At 40.0% G+C, this 27,553-nt stretch overlaps 1 protein-coding gene across 1 annotated transcript; it reads left to right on the forward strand.

Annotated features, from left to right (window-relative positions):
- Nucleotides 1-3,822: 3,822 nt before the first annotated feature.
- On the forward strand, nucleotides 3,823-27,553 carry LOC139730251 (ATP-dependent RNA helicase DDX42-like). The gene is made up of 18 exons (XM_071641135.1): nucleotides 3,823-3,988; nucleotides 4,430-4,592; nucleotides 5,338-5,433; nucleotides 7,166-7,327; nucleotides 9,555-9,659; nucleotides 10,125-10,244; nucleotides 11,304-11,411; nucleotides 11,908-11,976; nucleotides 12,513-12,641; nucleotides 13,387-13,486; nucleotides 14,586-14,633; nucleotides 15,511-15,608; nucleotides 16,138-16,312; nucleotides 17,066-17,167; nucleotides 17,547-17,648; nucleotides 18,502-18,626; nucleotides 21,300-21,518; nucleotides 26,576-27,553. Exons 1-18 carry the CDS (start codon nucleotides 3,843-3,845, stop codon nucleotides 27,326-27,328), a joined length of 2,820 nt encoding a protein of 939 aa, XP_071497236.1. The 5' UTR covers nucleotides 3,823-3,842; the 3' UTR covers nucleotides 27,329-27,553.

The following is a 27,553-nucleotide window of genomic DNA, read 5'->3' on the forward strand; positions in this document are numbered from 1 at the left end:
TTGCAGGACCACTTCATAATGATTCAGTTGACTTAACTAGCTTTAAAGTGACTACATCTGTAGATTCGCAGAACTTTTTGGAAAAAAAGATGTTATATTTATGTGAAATATAAAAGCGATTGTTAGTTTCCGTTTTAGATGCTTTATCACTTTTCAAATAAATGCAATCTCTTCATCACAACTCTCACAACTGAAGTACAAATTGAACAAAAATCGCTTAATACAAAATTGTTAAGTTTTGAAAAAAAAAATGTTTACGAAAATTCGAATTTCTGCTACGCAAATGCAAAACATTAAAAATATTTTTCCTGGCTGAATAACGTCAAAACATGAGAAGTTAGGTATACAGTGCGTCCAAGAATCAACGAAACCGAATATCATTGCAACTTTTTGTGAACATAATCATAAATTGTTTAATGAGATGCACATGCATGAATGGAAAAAATACGCTTCTCTTTCATAATTGTGATACACAACTCAATGTTCATAATTCATGCATAGTCGACTGAGTTATAGAACAATGGACAGTGGTTCTACCAAATTTTCATTTGCACGAGCAAAATGCGATTTTGAGTGAGTTTTTGTGGACGTTTATGAAATGTTCATGATCTAAACATCCATAATATTTTCTTCTTTCATATTTATGAGACCTTTATGGGTAAAATATGAATGACGCATGCTCGAGAAAAGCTGCTTGAAACATATTATATTTTTATCTATTTGAAGGAATATTCGGAACCCCCCCCCCCCCAACAAAACAAAACAAAACATTCAGCTTTCCCGACTTAGCAGCAGACAATGGATTCTGGCATCTGCGCGAGTGAATTCACACAAAACTACAGCGAATATTGTTCGGGAGGGGGTTCGCAGCCGGGAATACTTCATGGGGACGGAACAGCCTTCATAAATGTTGTCAAAAAAAAAAAAACAAAAACAAAAACAAAACAAAACAACAACAACAACAACAACAACAACAACAAAAAACCCAACTTCTTACCGCGCTCTCACACTTCAATGTTTCCTATCTCTCTCTTTCTAGTGCCACTTACGCACTTCCGGCATGTCCGGGGTAAAAAAAAAAAGAAAAAAAAAGAAAGAAAAAAAAGTGGGAGGGGAGGGGGGGGGGGGGGGGGGGGGGGCGCAAAGTGATGACACCTTATGCATTCCTTTGTATGGTGCAATAAAAGTTGTTTGTTCCGCCGGCCCATTTTGTGTAGGCCTAAGTGTGTGTGTGTCCATGGAGGTGACCTCCCTGGTGTGTCCAAAATTGATGTATGCTAATGCCTATACGTATTCTTGTATCAATTTTATTCGCACTGTTTAATCAGGGTCTCGTTTCATAAAGCTTATTGAATTATCAGTGACAACTGCCACATTTCTATGACAAATTAGCTCTTAGCCAATCAGATGCAAGGATTTCAGTATAGCTTATAACAACTATGTATATGACAACTTGACTGATAACAAGTTTTATGAAACGGGGCCCAGGGCACCCAGCTGTCCCAACACAAATTACCTGTTTGTATTAACTTCTCATAGGCCTATATATCCTGCTTTGATCAGTGTATAGGCCTACAACTACTAGTGGTAGAAATTATAGACTCTAGATGCATGTCATGTTCCATGTAAATATTCACCTCTGTGTATTTGCGATCTGACTGGAATGGATGCATTTGAATTGAATTGAATTGAATTGAATTGAATTGAATTGAATTGAATGGAATTGAATTGAACTGAATTGAATTGAATTGAATTGAATTGAATTGAATTGAATTGAATTGAATTTGATTTTGATTTGATTTGATTTACTTCTGCATTCAAACAGATACAAATTGAATACAAATTTCTAAAGTAAAATATACACTATTTTTCAGTAAATGACAGAGATAATGAACGCAGGAGACCACCATCGTAAGCGATGAAAGGGGAAGGCTAGTAACTGATCAGTGGGAATCAGTCACTGACCAGGGACGCTAACCTGGAAGCATTAAACTGTACATTACTTGAATATGAGACCATTCTGAAGCAAATCATTTTCACACAACAATAGATATACAATGAACTCTTGAATGAATCCCATAAGGATTGGAACAATCATCTCCCAGCATTTCCACTGATTCCCACTGATCAGTTACTAGCCTTCCCCTTTAAGCTTGAAATGGATGGGGGCCTCATTGAAGGCTATATACTTGTCATTTTTGGATCATACATGTACATTTTCCGTAGATTTTTTTTTTAAACTTTGTTTTTGTTTTTGTTTGTTTGTTTTTTGCTTTTGCCATTGTGTTACTAGTATACTGTATTCTGCGCCCACGCACTTATCACCGATGCTAATCCACGGCGCCGCCGGTTGTGTGTGGCAGCAGCGGCGATTTATCTTTCTTGTGCTGAATTTGTGCGCATGCGTGGCATCTAGAGTATTGGCGTCGAACACACTAATGCGACGTCAAAACATTCATCTTTGCCACCAAAATACTGTAAGTTGTTGTTTTGCTATATTATTTTAAACATTGATACCGTTTATTACACATATCTGAAGTACATGGGAAGCCGAAACCTTCGCCGTTTTAGCCTAGTGCCAGAGTAAATTCTCGGTGAGAACTGCAGTGTCAGTCCCATACCTTGCATTTTGTGTCGATGTTTAATTGCATGCCAGTAAAATTTCGTTCCAGTCATGTGTGTATGGAGGTGTATCCTATTACCGAACGATTTTTGTTTTATTGCTCCAAACGGACAACATTATGCAATAATTCAGCCAAAAATATCCTTATAGATAATTGAAATGCTGATGACTTTAGCTGTAACGAAAATACTTGAAAAATAAGCCAACTTCTAGAAAAAATCCGTATTTCAAATAACCCTTCCACAAAAGTTGTCTCTTTTTACCGACGCAAATCGTATTGTATTTACCGAACGTGCGCCCTCTGTATGGGGAAATTCGTACGTTGTATTTTCGGTCAATGTTTATTAACGCAGGACAATGAACATCGAAATTTTAGCAATTATTACGTAAATTTGAGGTAAATTACGTTTTGTTTTGTGTTTTGCTGCAGCTTAGCAATTTTCGGCACTGGCTTCCCCTGTGAGATAACAGCGCGTAGTGCAATAAATGCGTATTCGAGCTGTTGTACGCGCTCCATTGACAAAGTACGCGTTCGGTAATAGGATACCGTTCGGTAATAGGATACCGGACTATACGTCATGTCAAAAGCCAGTTAGACTCTAAATGTTCTAATTTAATGCACCATAGATCCAAGGCCGTTTAATATGGCCATCGATATCCTCTGCAGATCAAGACCGGGGATCAAGGGGACCACTTCTGTGACAATGTATGCCAAATGACAAATCCTAGGAAAAAGAAACGGTTTTCATGACAATTCCAGGAGTGTGTAGGCCAACGTTGCTTACTTGCTAACCCTAGGTCATCATTTTCTTCAAAATACATTCTTAACGGGAATCATTCTCAGGGGTAGCGAATGCAGAGTTAGCAGGAGAGTGCACAAAAATCATACCTCTTTAAAACCTTTAAAGTCTTCTGGAGGGGGAGGGGGAGCAGTTGAATTGCATTGCCATTGGAGGAAGGGATTTAATATTGTTTGATATTAAAATTGTTATTATGTTCTTTTAGCAAATAGATCACTACTATACCAAGATGTTTGATAGTGAGTGCAGTACACATTTAAATTCTGGATGATTTCTTGTCATTTGCATTTGTGCTTCATACTTAAGAAATTGCAATCTTTCTACTGTTGATTTGTCTTCAGTTTAATAATTGATTATATTTTGTCTGTGTGTTTGTTTGCTTGTTTTTTAAAGGTTTAAAAGGAAAGCATTTTGCAACCATGTATCGTGGAGGAGGAAGTGTTTACAACCGCTTTGTGCCGGCCAGTCGCGGCAGGGAGAAGAAATCCATATACAGCAATGCTATCATGGGATTTGATGAGCCGGACTTGGAAAAGATCAAGAAAAGGCACCGCACTGAGCAAGAGTAAAGATGGCTTCTTTTATTTTCTCTTTTGTTATGTTTTTCTTTTTTCCTCTGGAGAAGAAACACTGACACTTTGAACTCTGTTGGTGTTTGTGTTAGCCAAACATTTTAAGTATATAAGAAGATATAAACAATAATTTTGGGACTCAAATTTTTATGTGTTGTATCCATACAACATGTAATTTAGTTAAAACCATGTTTGTTAAGATGGGAGTGCACTGTATGATGATGAAGATTGCAGTGATTGATGTAGGAAGAAAGTTTACTGAGGTACAAATTTTACCAACATTGTCCTAGGATTTTGACTGGAGGATCTTGCTGGCCAAAATCAGAAACTCTATCCACAGATCCAGCATGCCACAATCTTTTTAGACTTTATTCTCCCACATACTTTGAAAGCATGCTCAACTGAATGCAAATCGTGTCTTGATCTCTTGATAGGTACTTTGATGCTGACAGTGACGAAGAGAGTAGTGGACCTGCTCCTAAGAGACCAGATCCCTATGGCGACAGGTTCCGGGACCGCTTCGCAGATGAGGAGGAGAAAAAGGAGGAGAGTAGCGATGAGGAGGATCCTCTGGATGCATTCATGGCTGGAATTCAGGTTTGGTCTTTTTGGTGGAGTTCATGCAGAGGGCATTTGATGAATAGTGTTTACTGTGCTGTCCTCTTGAGTAGACATATTTTACTGGTGTCCAACAACAGGACTTGACTCACTCTTTTGCATGAGTTGGAAAGTTTGGTTCAAGAAACTAGTTATGCTGTGCTGCTGTGAACTAAGTCAGTGCAAAGTAGATATGAAAGCAGTACAAGGAAATTGCCTTTTTAGCATATTTTGTATCTGTTCTCACAAAAAGATGGAAAGTTACTCCATAATTGAATTTTTACTTGTTTCTCTCATCACAATAATTTAAAAGGATACAGTATTCTGGGTGTTGACTAGTAAGGCAGAGACAAGAAACTTGTTATAAACCCCAAAGTTGCAAGTTAAACATGAACAGTAGTTCTGCTGCACAAAGGTGCCTGTGTGCTCAAATATGTCAATGAAGCTGTGTGGGTACTTTTTTGTATGCATTAGCTTCAGCAAGTACACATAGTTTTTCACAAATGTTTCTAGTCTACAGATGCGATGTATTTATTGGCTGGATGTATGGGGATTTGTGTAGTCTGCCATTCAGGACAAATGTTCATCCACTTTTTTGTTCTCTTTTTTTTTTTTTTTTTAAGTTTGATGTTATTGTTACCATTGCACAACTTTGTCTGCAAGCCAGGCTTACAATTTGAGCACGGTTGTACAGCAACAAGGCACATTTCTGATGATGATGATTTGATGTGTCACACATTTGAAGGACGATTTGGCAAAGGAAGAGAAAGAGCAGCAGGTCAAGCAGGAGAAGAAATCTCAGAAACCGATGAGGCAAGACATTGAAGAGCTGGATGAGATGGTGAGTTTTTGTCAACAAGAAACAAATACTGATAGCCAATATCTTACAAGTCACTCCACTAGGCATCTACTGCAAAAGTGGAAATTTTCGCGGTGTTGAAATTTTCACGCATTCCACACTACCAGAAACCAGCGCGAAAATAAAAGCACACAAATATTCAATCTGCTTTCACCCCAACTAACTGTTCAGATCAACACTTACTGTGCTCTGTTCCCCAATTGGCAAAGATATCTGGAAAGTGATTGTCAGTGAGTAGAGATTACCTAATCCCCTAAATCCCTCTTGTATCACCTTGGCCTTATTGTTGGACTGAGAGGCACATCGCTACACCTTGAACCTTGAACCCTGAAGTAGTAATCCCTTTCAGCAGTTCCTTGAAACTATCCCGCGATGGTAGAAGTGTCGTGCGTCAGTGAGAGGTGACATGGTGAACAGGATGATTTTAAATGTCACTAATGTACAATAAAAGTGATGGTGCATAGTGCTAGTGAAAAACACCTGAGTGAGCTTGCTGACTTTACAGCTATGCCAAGTTTGGATGGATTAATGAATGCTGATGACAATGATTGGCAAGATATTAACTCTTTATGTGCCACGTTCGCACGTCCGACTCGGTCGACACCGTGCCAACTTCGCATATTCTGCTCAACAAACAAAGCCACCAAAACCGATCGATAAATCCCCTAATCCCGCGGTACAATGAGAGCGTTTCTTGCGCTTTTGTTCCTCTCACATACGGCTTGCATTCTATGTGGTGATTGACTATCAAGCAGTGTTCCCGACTAGATTTGCGTGTATATTGTAAGTTTCTGTCATGATTTTATGTGCAAAAGTCATGACTTTACAGTAATATAGCAACTCGTCATTCAAAAGACAAACTGAAAATATATTTGTCATACAATTTATATCGAAGCAAAGTTTGGCATTCCTCTGTAACTTTGCTGGCTATTATGTCCACCTTAACAGAAATTTGTAGAAGTTATGCGAATTGGAAAAGCAGAATTCTTTCTCAAAGCATGGCTACTTTCGTGTCTCAGAATAACGTGGCACACAGGGGGTTTCCACCATGGCACATAAAGAGTTAAAGCTTAGAGTGTTGGCGCATAAAGGGTTAAGCACCACTTGAAAATTAGTTAGTTCTGCAAATGTCAGAATTGTTCAAGATTAAGCTGCCAGACATATATGAAGAATAGCACTGTGGCAAATTAAACCTGAGATTTATTTGCTGAAAAGTGCATTGAACATGTTTAGCAATTGCAACTGATTGACAAGTTGTCAGTCAGTTGCAATGAGAAAACATCTCGACAGAAGAATTTCACGAATTTGAATGTTTAGCAATGTAAGCAATGTTTGAGATGGAGCTCACTAACGGAAATAGGACTGTAATCACCCTCTTCTTGAGTTTTTGCTCCTTGCGCCTTCTGGGAGCTTCAGAATGAAGTTGATCGAAACACATGGTAATTGTCATGATTGCGTGTTGCTTCTTTACAAGTATTGGACACCCATATGAACTCAATTGAGACATACGTTTTGAATGATTTTTTTTCTTGTTTTTCTTTGCCTTCATGAAGCCAGTTTGTAGTTCACAGAGGAATAATGATGACAGTTAATTCTTGTTATTTGTTTTGTTTTGTTTTTTTTTTTACTCTGTATCTCCAGGAGGCCTCCCCTAAGCGTGGTGAGAAAATGATTGTAGTGACATTGTTTGTTTGTTTGTCTTCTATGCCTCCAGGAAGCCTACATGAAGTACATGGAGGAAAATCCAGAGGCCGGCCTCAACACACTGCCCGTCAACGATGAAGACGATCCTATAGACTACGATGCTGATGGCAATCCCATCATACCAGAGAGGTCAAAGATAATTGATCCACTTCCTCCGGTGGATCATTCAATGGTATGTGAAATGCTTTTTCCTTTTGTCTAATTGGTTTTATGCATGTACAGTACTCTCCGCATAATCGGGTAGGCTCGGGCAGAGCGTTTCTTACCCGATTAAGCGGAGTACCCGATCAACAGGAGAACAACGTCTCATTCACAATTGACACACACAATGTGTATTTACATGCATTGTATACTGCAGCAAACACCTACACTGTATGCATAGCACCCGTGCTTGCATGGCACAATATAAATACATGCACCTAACACTTGCTCAGTCGCGAGCAATATAATTTACACGCTTTGTTTTATGGACAAATATGTTTTCAGAACACTTTGTCGTTTGACTATAGACTCTTCGCTAACACGCAGACGTTTTCCGAAATGAATACGTCTCTTTGCGTGCACAAGTCACGTAGAACGTCGCGCTACTTTTTGAGAAGTGACTGCATGGGGAAAAGCCAAATTATATGGAGCTGGCCAGATGATGCATGGCCTGATTTTCGTTGCAAACTTCTCGTATTGTGAACGTTATTGCGGAGCAAGGCAAGAGCGCAAGTGTGTTCAACTCCTGTCTGTCTATGCAGTTGTGAGTGCCAGCTACATTTGTAATGTTCGTTTTCGTGTGGCAAGTCGGTATGTGTACAAGTGTTTGCATGTGTAATCACTCCCAAAATGATCGGTCTTCTTCGCAGATTAAGCAGAAAATGTGATTAGCCGTGAAAAATTTGACATGCATGATTTCTTAAAGTGCTATATCTGCGATAAAATGTGGGTAGAAATTAGATTAGAAGAAAATTTTTTACCCGTTTATGTGGAGAGGCAACCCGATTATCAGGTAATTTTAATGTGCATTGGAACTGACTCTGACAGCACTGCCCAATTAAACGGAGCACCCGCTTAAGCGATACCCAATTACGCGGAGAGTACTGTATTTCATTTGTTCATTTTGGGGTGGGATGGGGGTTTGCTTTTTAGTAAACCATGTCAACTACAAGTTTAAAGAGAACAGGTTTATTCTTAAGCCTGTCAGATTATAAGTATTCTCAAGTATATATCACCAATGAAGCACATCGCAATTTAGACTAGCTGTTGGATGAAACAGATGCTGTTTTGTCTGATTGTCCATTTCTTCCCTTGATACTGTAACAAATTTGCCTCTTTGTTATTACTGAGTATTTTCATCAACTCAAATCGGGATACTCGCCAAAGTATATGGCTGGCAGGCACCTCAGCTTATTGCTCACTCACTCATGGTCACCTCATACCCTCGCTCATCAGATCAACCACCAACAATGAGCACCCACTACATGCACTTATTATTTAGGTCAAGACATCATAAAATGAGTCTACAGTCAGGGTACATACCGTTCCAATGTGTTTAATCAAGGAGGATCAGCTCCAATACAGCTGCAGTGTATGTCGATTCAAGTACAGAGCGAGAGACTTGAGAAGTACAGTAAACAGCATTGCATGAGCAGCATCCAAAACAGCACCGTGGCAAAAATCAGCCTTTACCCCATGACAATCCCCAGGCACACTCTGAAGACAAGTTGTTGTTGTTGTTGTTTTAGGTTTAATGGCAATCAGTCATAATTTTGACTATTTTTGCCAGACTATATAATATCTATATTTCCCTATAAATTAATTATCAATTTAGTGCACTTGCACTAAACTTTATACTGACCTGACACTGGGTCAGGCACACACACTCATGACCTGTGTACTTTAACACATGACCTATGCCTACAGTACAGTACACACTCCAGTGCACACTCCAGCGCACAGTCCTGTGACAATACATACTACAGTAGAAAGATGCATAACATGTGATGACATGAGACAGTTCAAAAGGATAAATAATGACCTGTTCAAAATATTTTCATGAATTCCTCAATTCAGTGCTGATTTATTCACAGTTAAGTTCTGTGCTGCCCTGCATTGACGACTAATGGCATTTTTCATGTTGCAACAGCTTTTCTTTACAACCAGTCTCTTGTAACTATGACAAAATTATGCTTTCTGCGGTATCTCGTGTTGTGAATTGATTTTGTATACTTTTCAGGAAGGTGTCTTTTTAGAGATAATTATTCACACTGAAATATTCATAGAGAGTATCTAGGTAAGAGACGCAAGCTAATTCCCACAATGTTGTGACAACATCCCCTGAAATTTATGATGGTGATATCATGCATACATTGAAATAACATTATTCTATTATTCCATTGTCTTTCGATCCACAGGTTGACTATGATCCATTCACCAAGAACTTTTATGAAGAGCACGATGCAATCAAAGGTCTCAACTACTCAGAAGTCATTGATCTTCGCAAGAAACTTGGTATCCGGGTGAGTTGGAGATGTGCATGGAGCCCTTCAGTCATGCTTTTATGTTATCAATTTATTTTTGTTCTTTTGGCTGGTTCTTTTTAAGGTCATATATATATTACGTTTTGTAAAGATGAAGTAATTAGCATAACATTGTCTGTTATTTATCAACATTTGAGAGTGCTGTGATTTCACAGAATAGGTTTATAGAACTGAATTTAGGTTATGAAAAATTAAATGAGCAAGGGCAAAAAGTGGTGACATGTAAAAACAGTGTATTTTGGGAGATGACTAAATATGGAATATCTCAACCAAATGCAGAGTTGTACATCAATAGGTAATGTATGTAATATACCACTTGACTTGTTACATCTATGTTGTATTGTTGTTTGGAGTGAATTTCTCTACACACTATAATATTTCTGATAGGATTGATGTTGACAGATACACTGTTATTTGCTGCTGCGTCTTTGTCGTTCCTGGCAGGTCTCGGGTGCAGATTCACCCAAGCCAGTGTCCAGCTTTGCCCATTTTGGGTTTGACGAGCAGCTGATGCACTACATCAGGAAGTCAGATTTTTCCAGCCCCACACCGATCCAGGCTCAGGTGAGATACAACAGTATGGAATGATAAGACGGAAGAGTGATGGTAACTGATGATACACTGTTGATGACGATTTTCATGGTGATGTTGATGATTGCGATGATCACGAGAGAAAAAGTGGGTGTGACACCAGTGGTGGTGATGGTGATGATACTGATAAAGCCAATGGTCGAGAGGATGATGTTGAGTGTTTTTTGTGTTGATGATGATGCTAATGGGAACTAGAGAAGCACTCTGAGAGTGCAGACCTCCGCCAAGCAGCTAATTTCCACCAATGATCTTGCTCTTCCTTGGAGATCTGTGATTTCCAACCATTAGGCCTATACGTATGCATGCTGAAAAAAAATCGCCCGATTTCCCAATATAGAAGCCTTTTTTATGTCATAAACCCTCAGCTGCGCGGTGCACCTCTCCCTAGCAGAAACTAGAGCACACACTTTAGTGCGCATATGAAAACCTCAAAAATGTTCAGCTTGAACTGCCAAGTTCATTGACCCTACCTGCCAAAATATTGAAAATCCTTCATAAAATCCACAAAAATTCATGGATCACTACCAAAATTTAATCATCTGTTGCTTGTGTCATTTTCAATCTTTCCTGTAAATTTCATCCAAATCCCTGGACAACTTTTTGAGTTATTTTGCACATGGACAAACAAATGGTAATGAAAACATAATCTCCTCCCTTGGCAGAGGTAATAAGTGTTACTTTTGTGCATGTGCTATTGATGATTATAATGATACAAGTGATGATGATGATGGTGATGATAATAGGGAAGGTACGTGGACAATGGCTAATACTGTGATGATTTCGATAACATTGGATAATGAGGCTTTTCGTCCATACCTTTCTTGTAGATCATGAGATGATCTTTGTCATCATTTTGAGTGTACTAGAATTCTACGATACCTTGTTACACCTGTATTGCACATCCTAGAATGCAAAGTTGAACTACCTTTCTTTAACACCTACTTCTATTCATACCATTGTTCTGCTACCTCTCACTTTTTGCTACCTTCTCCTGCAAGAAATGTCAAAGAGTGTTACCATCTCCCTTTCCAGGGTGTGCCCATTGCGATGGGAGGTCGCGACCTCATTGGCATAGCCAAGACTGGGAGTGGCAAGACGGCGGCCTTTGTCTGGCCAATGCTGGTTCATATCATGGATCAGGTGAGTTTGGGTCACACTCAGATGAGTTCCTAATGTTTGAAAGCAGACTATGAGATTAGCAGAAGATTTAAAAACATGTATGGGCATAGTGTTCAGATCAATGATCAGATGTTCATCTGTAATACATGTGTTCATTGTATTAGTCCACATACCACATCTACTCTTACCAATGTGTTAGGAACAATTAAAATTTGAATATGTATGAGTATTCACTTCTCAAGGAGGTGTAATGACTAGATCTTTATTGTTTATATCTATCTACATGTATGTGCATTTCAAGAGGTTTCTCTCTTCGTGAAATCTGAGTGCATTTGTGTTATGTTGATGTACACATCTCCTTTATCCTTGTGCTTGTTCAGTATTTAAAAAGGAATGCAACTTGTGTGTTCACTACCCAGGTATGTCTAATGATACAATGCATTTGAAGGGAACGGACAACATTCACATTCCTTGTAAGAGATCTATTATGATTCTTCTCACTCTCGTTTTTACACAGAAAGAGATCAAGAAGGGAGATGGTCCAATAGGACTCATTTGTGCACCCACCAGGGAGTTGGCACAGCAGGTAATGTGTTGTCATAGCAACATACTCCTATATACTCAGCTGCTTAATATTAACTTTGTCTAATATGTGGTGGAAGTGTCCGGATAAGCACCTCTCAAATAGAGATTGTTGTGGAGGTGGCATTGATGTGCAGAAATGTTTCAGCATAATATTCATTGCACAGATTCTGAAAGAAAGGAGAAATAGTCTGTTTTGTAGCTCTCATTGGCATACCTTAGGAATGTTTGAAAATTTCGTCAGCAGGGATAAGTGTACAGATTTTGAACTAAAAGACCCAAACGCCTGTACAGTTTGACAAAGCTATTGTCATAGATTCCTTTCTTTCCCTGGAAACAGCAAGATGTATTCATATTGGTCAGTCTTCGCGAGGGATTCTAAATGGCAGAGATAAATTTGTCTCCACGCACCTTCATGGATGTTGACACAAGAGGAGACATATTGAAAACGAATTGTAGTGATTAAATTGTAGAAAATATCATGATTATAATTAGATTTGACATAGAATCCTAGAACTATGTTTTCTCTGCATTTCTCAGATCTACCTTGAGGTGAAGAAGTTTGGCAAGGCCTACAACATCCACTGCGTGTGTGCCTACGGTGGTGGCAACATGCATGAACAGCAGAGGGCGTGTGAGGAGGGTCCTGAAGTCATTGTAGCAACTCCAGTAAGTTCACAAACAGTAATAGCTTGTGTATGTGCTGGCACACAGCTACATCCACCATTCTATAGCTGGAATTACCATCCTTAGCTTACAAAAAGTATGAAGTTGAAGAGTTGTAGGGGTTTAGTAACAAGAAGCATCGTACCTAAAACATCATACCTGCCAGCTGTTCCTATGTCAAGGGAATATTCCTTCTCCTTCAGGGAAGAAGAAGCTGTCTCAAATGTGTTTATGTTGATGTAGATTGGAAATTTTGGCCAATTTCACTTGAATTTGACCCATTTTGTTGACCTTCAAGGCTTACATATAGCAATTTGTTGTGGAAGACCAGTTAAAACAATGTCTGACTGAAAAAATAAAGCGTGGCAAACAAATTTTCTTTGTCTCTGCTTGATGTGACCTGTGGTCATTTGATAATTCTCAATCATACCAACCTGGAGGTACTTTGCTCCATTTGTTGTTACAATGTAAATCACCTGATACACAGTTTGTAGTATTTCTCATTATTTGTTCATTACTTTGGAGTTTAGATGCACAGGATACAGCTCAGAAGACTGCAAAACACTATAAAATTACAATTTGTTATATTGCTTGTATAAAACTGTACTGGAAGGTATTGCAATGAAATAGATTGTAGTGCAAGAGTGTGATTAAACGCAAACAGTGGTCATTCGTGAGAGATAGGTTGTATTGAGAGACAACATGAGGACAGGTCATAGTTCAAAAGTCTTATGTTCTGCTTGTGTAGGGTCGCCTGATTGACCTGGTGAAAAAGAAGGCCACTAACTTGAGGAGAGTCACATACCTGGTCTTTGACGAGGCTGACCGCATGTTTGACATGGGCTTTGGTGAGTTTGTGACTCCACATTGACATGGGAGTTGTACTGTAGCTTTTAACATCTTGTATGAAATGGGAGAGAGGCTGCTTATTTACTGTCAAATAACTTATTTTCACTTGATTCTTAGAAGTGATCCCTGTGATTATATCTACAGAGTTAGATCACCGTTAATAGCCAAGACAGATTCATGTTTCAGTTCTAGAAGAGAGCTAACAATATCAAACTCCGAGCAAGTTTTGTTACCAAAGTTTTAAATATCTCATTTTCAAACTTTATCTCGGTTGGACTGTAACATGCAGGTGACGTGTAGGACTGATGCAGTGCACAGAAGGTTTTGTGGTTGTGGTTGTTGTTGTTTGTTGTTTTTTTTCCATTTTTTAATACAATCTTCAAGACGTCTGCATTGTAGCTTCACGTTGCCAACAGTTTGTAGACATGTAGTGCGATATTAAAGGGGTAGTACAGTTTTGGTTGAGATGGGCTTCAGGTTTTTTTTTGTTTGTTTTTTTTAATAATGAGAAACATCTTATGAAAGAGTATGTAATTCTAATTCTAAGAGGAATTCAACATTTATTAGATGAAAATTGGTTTTGAAATAGCTAATATATCCAAAACAAAGTGGTCCTAATAACAAGTGGGACCCACCTTTTATTAGGGTCACTTTGTTTTTATTTGTGTTGGGATATCTCAGCTGGTTCAAGACTGATTTTCATAGAATAAACTTTAAATTCCTTCTAGAATTGTATGTTGTTTGAAATTTCATAAAGTGGTTTCTAAGTATCTTGCGAAAAGTTAAAAGCGGAATCAGCACCTCAACCAATACTATGCCATCCCTTTAAGCCATTGTCAACAGGAGTCTAGCACGTCCTGCACAGATTCTATGAAGATTTTGGAATCTAGGAGGAGATGGGTTAAATGCCAACAGTACATAATGAATGTAGACATCTCAGAAAGACTGCAGGTGTGTCTTGATATAAGTTAGCATACATTATGTCAAATGGTTTGCTTCCTTCACACAAGTACAGATGTTACATGAGTTCCAGACAAACATATTGTTTTGAAGCATTTAATTAATGTTTGTCTATTATCTTTTTCTTTTGATACCTAGAACCTCAGGTGCGTTCCATCGCTAACCATGTGAGGCCAGACAGACAGAGTAAGCTTAATGCTTATTACAGCTGAACTGTCCAAAGTACAGATTATTTAATGTGTTTGTGTGTGTGTGTTGTGGGAAAGAACTATCTACCAGTATGCAAACCTTGTATGACTGATGAAGCAGCTGCATAGTTATTGCCAGTTTGAGTCACAAATCAGTGGCGGATCCAGGAGAGGGCGCACCGGGCACTTGCCCCCCCCCCCCCTTTATTATGCGCCCCCTTTTAATTTTGTAAATGCGCCCCTTCTTTATGAAATTTCTGGATCCCCTGCAAATGCTGTATTACTGTTCAATACTTGGAGAGCCTTACAAATATCCTCAATTACAGATCATTTGTCTAATCATATAACAATATGTCTTTGGATGTGTGTTAATGTTTCCTTGCCGTCCTCCTTTTTTGGCAATTTAGGAACAAATTGCAAAATGTCATGTATGAATAGATGTGGCAATTTTATGTATGAATTGATTCTGAGGTGATTTGCAAGTTGTTTTATACTTCGTTTTGTTCCACAGTAATGCACAAAATTTGCCATATAGCCTCAATTTTTCCAGAAAGTCTCAAGTTTTAGTCAATGAATGGGTCTGTTTCAAACATCTTGGTTCTGGATTTTATGATGACATTACTGTCTTGTGTTTGATGCAACGCCAAATTATGTTGTCTCCCTTGGTTACAATGTAGAGGGCATACATTCTTGTCTCATTGAGGACAACTTCTTGTGAACACAGCAAACATACCACTGGCACAACTTGTTCCTGATGTGATTAATTATATTGTTATATAGGGTCTACAATGTATGTAATTAAGTTGTATTGTTGTGGAGGAGATTATATGTGATAAAATAATGTCCTTGTCCCTTGATTTGTGCCCCTCTGACAGCGCTGCTGTTCAGTGCCACGTTCAGGAAGAAGGTTGAGCGGCTCGCGAGGGACATTCTGATGGACCCCATACGGGTCATCCAGGGAGACATCGGAGAGGTGAGATGTCCAGATGGCATGAGATTGCAAATGGAAATGTCTCTGCAAAGTAGTTTTCGATGGTCATTTGGCTGGCACAAGGACCTTAGTGTGGATTTGATCCTGTTAGGAGTGTGTGTGTGTGTGTGTGTGTGTGTGTGTGTGTGTGTGTGTCAGTTTAACAAGGCTTTCACTTATAAAGTGCTCAGAAAATGCCAATTATGAGTCCTAATTGTTTATATTAAGATGTCTCATTTCAGCAATATTCACCATCAGCATTTCATCCCAATATCTCGAAAAATGTTTAATTGAAAGATACTCCGAAACGAGTATTCATCCTGGCCAATTCCGTCAGTAAGACAAGTAGCGCCTTTCAATATATTGTGAGCACATTCCAAAAGGTGGAAGATGAATTTGAGCAATTCTGAGAACTATGTTTAAACTTCAAGCAGAGATATTGAAGTGATGAGTGTGGAATTGGGAAATGGGACTAAAAGACTTACAAAACAATAGCAGAAAAAAATATTTTGCTCCACATTCCATCCCGCAGGCTAACCAGGATGTCATGCAGGTGGTAGAGATCTTTACAGACCAGGCCCAGAAGTTTCCCTGGCTCCGGGCACGGCTAGTGAGATTCACCACCGAGGGCAGCGTGCTCATCTTCGTCACAAAGAAGGTCAATGCTGAGGAGCTGGCCAATAACCTGAAGCAGAAGGACTTCCAGGGTATGAGAAAATTCAATTCAATTCAATTCAATTCAATTCAATTCAATTCAATTCAATTCAATTCAATTCAATTCAATTCAATTCAACTCAACTCAATTATTCCACTCAATTCAATTTACTTCACTTCACTTCACTTCAATTCAATTCAGTTCAATTCAATTCATTTCAATTCATTTCAGTTCAATTTATTTCAATTCAATTCAACTCAATTCAACTCAATTCAATTTAATCCAAAATGCCCCCCCCCCCCCCAGGGGGAATAGGGTGAGGGGGTTCCAGTGTACTGTGCCATTGGTTAGATTTAATCAGAGCACTTTTGCAGCTCATTGATCTCTGAGATACTTCCAAAGTGCATTTTGATCTGATATCATTGTTCGAATCCTACATATCTGTCAGAGTCCGCTCTAGTAATTAACATGTGCATAGAGTATAATTTTTGCACATGATTACATAATGAAAGTGAGATATAGAATTTAGCAAGACTGCCTGAATAGGCCAAGCAAGTAGAAGTCAAAAGTAAGAAAACCAAATGCAGTGAGAATATTTCTGTATGTTCAGCTACAGATATATCTTGAAGAAATGGCCAGAAATGAATCTCATATACACCTTGTTTCAGATATAATGTCTCGGTCTCAATTGATCAGTAAGAGTGCGTGCTGTATTTGTGTGTTTGTGTGTGTGAATCGATGTCATGATGGACTGGATTATGTGCGTAAGAGAGTGGTGACCCCATATTCCTTGTTCTGCTTTCAGTGGGTCTGCTGCATGGAGACATGAACCAGCTGGAGAGAAATGAGATCATTACGGCCTTCAAGAGGCGTGCTATCCCAATACTGGTGGCTACAGATGTGGCAGGTATGAAAAGACGAAGCTTGATAAGAAGTACCTAGTCAGGGCCAACCACTCAAATAGATGAGCAATCATATTCTGTGGCTTATGTACAGCTATTTGATGGCGTCTTTAACTTCTTTAACTGATTTTCAAGTTGTGAAAGGCAGACTTCAAGTGATGTTTTGCTGTTGTTTTGTTGCACAAAGTCAGATGCATATTAATCTTTCGTTAATATCAGGTAGACTAAATTTGTGGAATAGAGAGAATTACAAAAGAGAGGTTCTGTCATGCGTATATTTTGCAGTCTAATCAGAATTCAGATATAGAAATCATGGCTGTGTTTGTGCCAGAAATGATATTGCAGAGCTGCATGTCATGTGTTTTGCCTCATGCTTGCGTACAGCAAGGGGTCTGGACATCCCATCCATCAAGAACGTTGTCAACTACGATGTGGCCCGAGACATCGACACCCACACCCACCGGATAGGACGGACAGGCAGAGCAGGTGAGTGAGTGAGCCATTAGTGAGTGTGGGAGGCTGTGCTGGTTTCGTCTGTGGATTTACAGACTGGCCTAGTGACCAGTCACTCATGCGTTAGCCACTGGGGGTTTCTGCTCTGTGTTATAGGGTAATGAAGCCCAAATATACATGTGGATTGAGGGAATGCAGCAATATTAGCAGAACACTTCATTGAAGTTTGAGGAAAATCAGACCATCTGTTCAAAAGTAATGGATTTTTAAAAGTTTTGGTGCAGCCATTTTGGTTCCATTCCCTTTTAAAAAGACTATAATCCGACTGAGTGGTAGAAGGTATATTACAGTTATCATAAAATCAGAAACATGTAGATTACACTGGAATACAGTGACATGTATGCAGCTACAGGCAGTATATTGAAAATTTTTAGCGTCAGCATAAGATACTACCAGGCTTGGGTTTTTGGGAACATTCCCAAATTTTGATTGACAGAACTAGAACAAAGCATAATCTAACAGCTCTGTTGAAAGTTCAAAATCTCAGTATCATTCATAAAAACAGAAGGTTAAAATCACAGTGTTTTTATAGGCACTGTGAGCAAAACAAACTGCTGAACATGTATATCCTGTGTGCAGCTACTGGTTTGATTCCTAGTGGTAGACACTCAAAGGTAGTTCAAATGAAGTGAGCACAGAGAAATGGGCGATACTCCCTCACTTTTGCAGTAAAAACAGAACAAAACAAAGTCAAGAGCATAGGATGTCTTTGCTTGTCCATTCTCAAAGTCCCCAGATGATGAGTCAATTAATGCATTTAGAGAGCTGATCAGGATATTTTCTATCAAAGTACTGTATTTCTGTCCTTTCTGTATTTTCACTTCAGGTGAGAAGGGCACCGCATACACTCTCATCTTGAAGAAGGAGTCACAGTTTGCAGGCGACTTGGTGCGGAACCTAGAGGGCGCCGATCAAGCTGTGCCAAAGTCTCTGCTAGATCTTGCCATGCAGGTGAGTGTTCTTTTTTTTTCCCCCATTCATTTTTTAAAATCCTGTTTAGTGTTCTTATTTGTTAGACCCACCCGTTTTGTTCATGAGGCTAGTAAATGTACTTAGAATGTTGTGGTGGTAAAGATGTATATACAGTTTGACCTCAATTATCCGGCCATCTCTTATCCGGACTTCTCTCTTATCCGGACATGTTCACACAGTGAAGTCGAGTAAAGAAAAGTGATTTTTCAACTCAAATAAAACTTCTACCAAACTCACCCGATTTTCCTAGAATATTCCCAACAGAAACATGTTGGGAATTTTGCATGAAAATATTTCAATTTCCATAAAAACGGACGTTACGTTTGAAAGGTTAGCATAGATTACACCACTGTTGATGTGTACGTTCCCTTTAAAAGAAACCTGTACTGACATTTTCTACTTGTCTGATAATTCTAATCTACATTTTTTGACGCCTACAACTGGAAAGAGAGGATTCTACAACCCAGGATAAGCCTGTAATGATTTTTTGAAAAAAATGAAAACGAGCAAGCCAAGGAACGATCCACACAATTTGGCATACGTCACAGGTGCCAACCTCCAACTTTAGCAAAACGAACTACACATGTCAATTTACTGATGAAATCTCACACGAAGTACTGCAAAAACTGTTATTTAGTAAAATTGCAATATGGAGCTGAAATAAACATGCTAAACAATATTCATTAATTTTTAAAAGGAATCCCTTCAAAAGCTTTTTATTTAGATCAAATTTGTGGGGAATATTCCAGATATGCAAAATGAAATTGGCATCATGTCCGAACGTGCTGCCCATAGAAAACTGTGTGTAAGTAACGTTGCACTAACTAGTATGCATTGATGATGAGCGATAATGGTTCGACATCACAGTTCAAACTATCTAACGAAGATGAGGACTGAGTGATTCTTAAAATCTAAATCCAAAAAATAGTCAACGGCAATCACGGTTTACGCCTAGTTAGAAGAAAACGGCACTCAGTAGAGACGCTAGACTAGAACTAGGACTAACGTTAGGACTAGTGAGCAGTCAAGGACCGAGAAGATTCTACTCGCCCGCCCGTCGACAGCTGTACGTGCACAGCGCTATATAATAGGCACAGTGTACTAGTAAACGGTTTAGTATGCAATACTTACCCTTGCTGCCAGAACTTGAAGAAAGTCCAGACGAAAGTCCAGACTCCAAGGTCTAGCGTTGCCGCTAGATCTAGGCCCTTGTGCTGCAGGCCCTGTTGTTTCTGTGCTGAATTTTGCAGGTAAGGTATCTGCTTTATGGATTTTCAATGTTTTTGTAGTCGAGATAAATCTCATTGTGGTCGTATTAACACCAAGGACTAACTTAGATCTAGTTTTAGTACGACCCATGGCCCATACCTCGGAAGAGTGGCCTGACCACGTAGAAACAAACAGTGCCGCCGCTTCGCGATCCAAGCGCTGGTGTAGGCATAGTGCTAGAGTACTTCCGTATCCATGTAGATATCTCAAAATTCACTTAACCAAATTGCACCAAAATCACAAGAAATATTTTATGACTCATGTCCACTTGCTCACGCTAATTGGAACCAAATAGCAAGTCGGGAAGCGTAAGTGAAGTTGTCGACTTTCCTGTCGTCGCTAAAAACAATCTGCTCTGTAGAGACTGTACGACTAAACAAGAGTTATCGCGGCGTAGTAGCCCTACTTGCCTGCGCACGCACAGACTGAAGTTAGCCATCTAATATCATGAGACAAATCTTTCAAGTAATCGGGAGCAAAGAATCAATTTAAAAATTATTTGAGTTAAGTTGAATGAAAAATATAGTTCGTAAATCACACAAATTGCCAAAATCATGACATTTTTTAGTTTAGTTCCCGCGCAAATTCCCCGTTCGCACAGGACTAGTCGGCTAACTTCAGTTCTAGATTGTGCATGTCGCGTTTACCAAGATCTCTCGCGAAGAGTGAGTTTTTTTTTAGTGACAACTTGAAAATCGGCGTCAATATTGATACTTCTCGATTACCGATTTCGTTCAAACATAATACATTATTTTGAAATATGCTTTGACGTATATCCTGTAATTTTGGTGCGATTTGGTTCAGCGAAATTTGAGACAGCTGCATGGATAGGACAGTACACAAGTGCCGCCTGCTAGCTAAATTGGGCCTAAGCGTCGTCTGCTACTCGGCACGATTTAACGCACGCGTATGCGAGGGCTTGTAATCAGTGATATATTTGGCACCTGTGACATCACGACATCCGAGCTCGTCAGCTCATTAGCATAATTCTCGCCCAAAAATTTCCATTTTCAAAATGAAATTACGGACTAAATCGTTATGAAATTTTGAATCTGTTTGCACCGCTGGGTGTTTTAGAATTAAAAGAACAACATATAAAAAAATAAAAAACCGGTACAATGCCCTTTTAACTACAGTAGCTACCACTTGGTACTCAGCTTCATGTACATGTAAATAAAGATTGTTTCACCCATATCTGGCCAATTCGCTTATCTAGATGGGCGCCGGTCCCGACAAAGCTGGATAAGGGAGGTTGGCCTGTATTCATCTCTGCAGTATAGGTTTGCCTAGTGTGCTCAATTGTGGTATTCATTTATCATGCACATTTCGTAACCCAACATTTTGCTTATTTGCCTTTCCACTTAAATGTACCCATTCTGGCAGAACCCCTTCTTCAAGAAATCTCGTTATCGCGCCGAGAAGGGCAAGCGGCTGAACATCGGCGGCGGCGGGCTCGGTTACCGTGAGCGACCGAGCTTTGGATCGGGAGGAGGAGCAAAGGGAGAGGGATCGATGACAGAGTTCCTCGGCTCCCAAGACGGCGATAAAGGTGTTGGAGGCCTGTACACCAGCAGACTGAATGCTGTCAGGAATGCATTTTCTGTAAGTCCAGTGTATTTCCATGACAAAGCTCGCTTAGAAAACGGCAACATCTTTCTCATATGCACCTTTGACGTGAATAGGTTTTGCATCCAGGGAAGACTTTTACTGAATTTATATTCCGTCATTCTAAAATGGACTGTATTACAGATAGTTATAGTTATCCTGATAGTAGATTTTGTTTGTTTGTTTGTTTGTTTTTCGTAAGTGTATTTGGCATCAGAGTAGCTTGTACCAGCGTTCAGCTTTAAAGGGATCGTACAGTTTTGGTTGAGACCTAATTTCAGGTTTCTAACACTTTTTGGTGAGAAAATGAGAAATCTCTTATGAAATATGAAAGAGCATGTAATTTTATGAGGAATTCAACGTTTATTTGATGAAAATTGGTTTTGAAATGGCTGAGATATCTAAAAAAGAGCTATTCTAATAAAGTGTGGGACCCACACTTTATTACGATCGCTTTGTTTTACTTTGTTTTTGGATGTTTCAGTCATTCCAAACCTGATTTTCATCAAATAAACTTTGAATTCCTCTTAAAATGGTATGCTCTTTGCTATATCATAAGTGTTTTCTTGGTATCTCGCAAAAAGTTAAAAGCCCAATTCTCATCTCCACCAATACTGTACTATCCCTTTAAAGAAATACCTGCCATTATGTCTCTTTCTGTGATTGGTTGTGATATTTCTTCATTCTCTTCATGAAATTTGAATTCTCTTTATGAAATTTGAATTCTGTGGAAGCTATTCTGCACAGCTAAATGTTTAACATGTGCATGGTTACATGCCCCACTGTACTGTTAAAGTAGAAATTTTACCCAGCTTGGCTGGGTAAGATGAATTTCATGTCATTTTAATTCTGCAGAATCAAAGCTGTATAATGATAATGTATATAACGAGAAAAAAATTGTTCACTTTCATTTTTCGCACTTACCTTTAGTCACACAAAACTCACAAAGATTTCCAGTTTAACAGTAGCTGAAAGATTTTGTGTAATGTGTTCAGTGAAAGTGATAGGATTTATGTAATATATATCGCATATATTACATAATATTTACTGGCCTTGAGGGAGATACCAGAAAATATTGCCCCAACTGAAAGAATATTGCCCGAGTCAAAGATGAGGGCAATATTCTTTCAGTGCCAGTCAATATCATAACAGGCCTCTAATTAACCGACCGCCACCGACGGCCATGGCCGTCGGTGCCCCTCTCGTTGGCCGCAATGCCTTTTTTTTTTTAATCAAAGTTACGGCCCCCCCAAAAATGTGCCCTTTTTCTTGTGGCCGTGGTGCCCTTTTAGAATGAAAGTTATTATTTATGACGTATAATATGCCCTTTCTCAAAGTCTACACTTTAATAAGCTTGAACAACTTTCCTGATCTCAAATATCATACCTTCACTCGCGTCCCAATATATCTGATTCAAACTCAAAGTATCTTTCCGAGATACGAGACGACGTGTACGTACATGTACGCCCGACCGGCTTTTACCATCCCGACTGCCTCCGCAGCGCAGCGGCCATAGAGTTACTAGCTAGGCAGCGCATATATTCAGATAGAGTAGTAAAGAGTGAACATCAAGTTCACCAAGAAAAAAAAAAAATCCCACGATGCCAAGGTGCCAGACTGGGAAATGGGGAGGGGTGGAGAGAGAGAAACCAATCAACAGAAGAAACCGCGCGTACTGGCGCATTCTTGGAGGTCATGAACTGTCTGGGGTCTTGGAGATGAACAGGGAAAGAATGTTTAATTATCAAAGATAGCTCAAGTCGAAGCCCCAGGGCAAAGACCCAGGATTACAAACGTAATGATTCTTTATTTCTTATCACTCTCCTGCGATTTTGAGGTGTTAGTAGAGTGTCAAATTTTTCGTGAAAACGGAAATTTGACTACCAGTGACAAAGAAAGAATTGTATTTTTTGTGCAGATTTTTTTTTCTTTATCCTGACTAATATTCAAGTTCATATGAAATTTCTGACGCCTTTACTGCTGCATCAACAGCCTAAAATAAATTACTCGAAGATTTTTAATGCATTTGAAATGTCAAATTTTGAGGATGCAAATACATGTATGTGGATAATCATCGGATGTGGATGATCATCATCCACATTGATTTGTACCCTCTAAATTTGCCATTTCAAATGAATATAATAGGCAATGTGTCAGAAAATTCTGAAGCTTTGTGAATATGAAATTTTTGGCAACCTTCCATTTGAACTTCAGGCATGATAAGCTCCTGTGATTCAGCAAAAATAACTCAACAGATACAGAGATAAACTTCCTTGGAATTGAGAACTAGCACGCAGATTTGCTGGGCGTGAGACCACAAGAAGCTTGAGCTTTGCTTTGAGATTGTAACTCGGGAAGTTCTCACAAATTTCTGGATCACCCCTCCCTGCCAACTCCAACACGTTGCTCCCCAACGTGCATGGTGAATGCATGGTGTCTCGATGTCACCGTCTATAGATACCCGAGGCTGCTTTGTTTTTGTCTTGGAATATTTATTCATTTCGTGTCATGACGTGAGTGTAGTAATCTATTTGTATGGCGATGTACAAACTTGTGATACTCAACTCGTCTTTTTGATGTTTTTCTTTGAGGCCAAAAGGAAGACAAAATAGTATCATGACGTTTGCAGTTATTCAAAAGGTCTGCTTTTGATAGCTCACAGACTAATCACCCATGCTCCCAGGTCCTCCATCGAGCAATTCACACGCGCGCGCAAAAAATTCCTTTGCCATGTGGTTTTGCCAGCCAGCTGTCGGAATTTGCTTTGAAGTTACATGGCAGCCTGGCCTGGCTGGCCTGAAAGGGTGTCGAGTTTCAATCAATACCTAGTTGTTTTATTCCTGTTTTAAAAAATGTCGTTTCACCTGATAGAAACGCGGAAATCGGGAATGTGTTACAGCTGTAGGGAAGAGGTTTTTGTTGTGTGTTGCACTTTGTGTGTGTGTGTGTGTGTGTGTGTGTGTGTTTGTTTGTTTTTCTCGGGTTTTTTTTCCTCTTTCTTTTTTCATAAACACCCAACATGCCCTTTCCAATGTGGCCTTGGTGCCCCTCTGACTGACCTAAGTGCCCTGGCCTCTTGGAAAAAGTGCCCTTTTCTAAATGGCCTTGCCCCTCCAAAATCCTATTTCGAGGCCTGTCATAATTATTACCTATCTCCTAGGTAGATTAGGAAAATATGTGAATATGGCTATACACTATGAAATCGATCAAGCCACATTTTACTTACCTGTAGATCATCACCAACATGTTGAATAGTTGCAAAATTGTTCATCAATGTACATCATTCAACTCCAACTTCCAAGATACTAATAGGTAGTTATAACAGGCGAACTTCAAACCTCTGAACTATTTACGGTTTGCATTTGCTTCTGTTTCAATTTGGAGAGTTGTCATAAATGATGGTCACTGTGCAGTTATTCAGCACAAATGGACTCATCATTGTTTGACGCGTAGTGCTGCTGGAAGAGGTCAACCTTGTATGAGTTGATTGTTAGCATTCTTCTGCAATGCATGTGTCCCAGATTTGTGAATGTCTCCTCTTTGTGATTGACAGGAATGTTTACATGTAAAGTGAATGGCGAGACCCAGATGGAGGGTGATACGCACTAATATCGCCCGCTGACCTTTACGACCGATCAAAATACCAACTATAATTGCCCCGCAAAGCTACCTCGCATAGGTAACTAGAGAGGGGCCGTCAAAGGCGGCAGACCCACGCCTTGTACAAAGTCGGGGTAAACATACTGTGCATTCGGTCATCTACCAGAATTCGGTCACTTAATTGCCAGTGTCCTTTGTCACCAGCCAGTGCGTTCTACCAAAGATCGTACACTGAAGTGTACGATCTTTGGTTCTACAGTCACATCACACGCAAATCACATCATTTCACATACGGTAACACTCATTCACCACAGGAAAGTCCTTTAGTCTCCTCCAAAAATCCATCGAAAATCCCAAATTCCACCGTCAAAAGTGCAGATTCGGAACTTTTCCAAGCGCGCGCGAATTAAGTCCAGTTTTAAGAGTATTGTCTACGCGACGGGTCGCGGAAAAAGCGCTAAAAATCGAGAAATACGCTGTTTTCTTGCGGGATATTTTGCTTATAGCAAGCCGAGAGTGTGTTGATATCAAAGGTCGTATGAGTGTACGATCTTTGATGGTATCCACAAAAGCGCAAAAGAAAAACAAAATTTACGTACCCCCTAGGCAATTACCCCATGATTAGTGTCTACGGGAATTATTCAATGCAAGGGTTAAATGCAAATGTCTACTGCACCAGTATTCGGTCACCAACGAGCGCCGCAACGTCCCCGATGCTATTTTGCACCAACAGGGTAGAGCACGATGCATTTTCAGCGGCCTTGCACACGCATTGACATTGAGCGCGCATATCGTGCAGTGTGACTGCGACCGAGCAAATGCTCCTCCAACGAAAAAAACAATCAATTTTAATTTGAAAAATCATCAAAATACGGGCCAGTTTGTGACGACGGAGAACGAACTTTCATAAATCCAGAAGGACATAGTCCTTCAAATAGGCCTAAACGTAAATTTCGGAATTCTTACGAACATTTGAGCAGCGAAGTCCGATCGTTTGGGAGTTTATGTTTTCGTATGGTAGCGGAAAATCGCAAAGTGAGAAACGGGAAATTTTCGGAGTGGTCACTATACCATGGGGTCAAAACTTAAAGGTCGCACAGAATTTGCAAGGGTCAACCGATTATCACCAAAATCTAATCGATTCTTTCCTGTCATTATCCAGACATCCCCTGAACATTTCGTGCAAATCCGTTTACCCGTTCTCTTGTTATCTTGTACACAAACAAACAAACAAACAAACACACACACACACAAACAAACAAACAAACAAACAAACAAACAAAAAACAAACAAACAAACAAAGAAACAAACATACGGAACCCTTTACATAACCCCCTGCCGATTTTCATCGGCGTGGGTAATAATATGTTATACTATTCCGTATTCCGTTTTCACACTGAAGTGAAGAGCATTTACACTAATGTTTTTCTCCTGAATCACGCTTTTTCCTGCAGGCCCAGTACAAGTCTCACTTTGTGGCTTCCAGCTCCACTCCCGCCAATGCCTCAAATGTCTACAACTCGGAGTTTGAATCCTCGAGGGGTGGTTCCATGTCCGCCGTGCCCCCTCCCCCATCGTTCCAGTCCCGCCCGCAGACCCACCACCGGGGTTCCATCAGCAGCAGTCAGGTTAGTAGCAGCACCGGAGGGTACTCTTCCCTGGCACCTACCGTCAGATCCTATGTGCCGTCACAGTTGTCAATGTCGTCATCATCATCGTCGTTGTCATCATCGTCATCGGCTGCGGCGGTATCTTCTGCAACCTCTCCCTCCTCATCGTTGTCATCATCCTCGACCTCGCATGGCGGTGAGAGCGGTTCTGGCACACGCAGCGCCAACGTCAGCTTTGGGCACATGCGAGGGATCACAATGAACCGCGGCGGTGGCGCCCATGGGGACAAGCGGGGCGGGCACCGTACCAACAGGTGGGACAGCGACGGGAATCTGGAGGTGGACAGCGCGACGGCCGAAGGTCAGACGGAGAGCCCGCAGGAAGAGCTGACCCAGGACGATATCGACAACGCCAGCAAGACTTCCAGCTGGACACTCAGGGGGGTGAACTTTGAAGCCGGGAGCGGCAGCAGTGGTAGCGCAGTCCTCCATGGCGGTGATGTTAGTAGCAGCTCTGTAAGCAGTAGCAGCGGCAGTGGAGCAGCTGCGACAGATGGGCAACCAAAGCCCAAACGCAAGAGTCGGTGGGATACATAAGCGTGGGTTGGCATCATGACTGGTGTGAAATTGCTCGCTTAATTACCCACTTCATTCTCATTCTTGTAATGGTAGTATATTATCACACATACATTACTTTTTGGTTTGAGTACATTATTTTGGTGTTATAAATGCCACCGCATCATGGGAAAGTTTGCAAACACAACGAGAGTTTGACCAGTTGTTTGACAGCTTACACCCTCGTATAAGGCTAACCTGCTTTGA

This window comes from Diadema antillarum, unplaced genomic scaffold (assembly GCF_040938485.1).
Source record: "Diadema antillarum isolate AM-2024a unplaced genomic scaffold, OU_Dant_1.0 seq00000300_RagTag, whole genome shotgun sequence".
Taxonomy (NCBI): Eukaryota; Metazoa; Echinodermata; class Echinoidea; order Diadematoida; family Diadematidae; genus Diadema; species Diadema antillarum.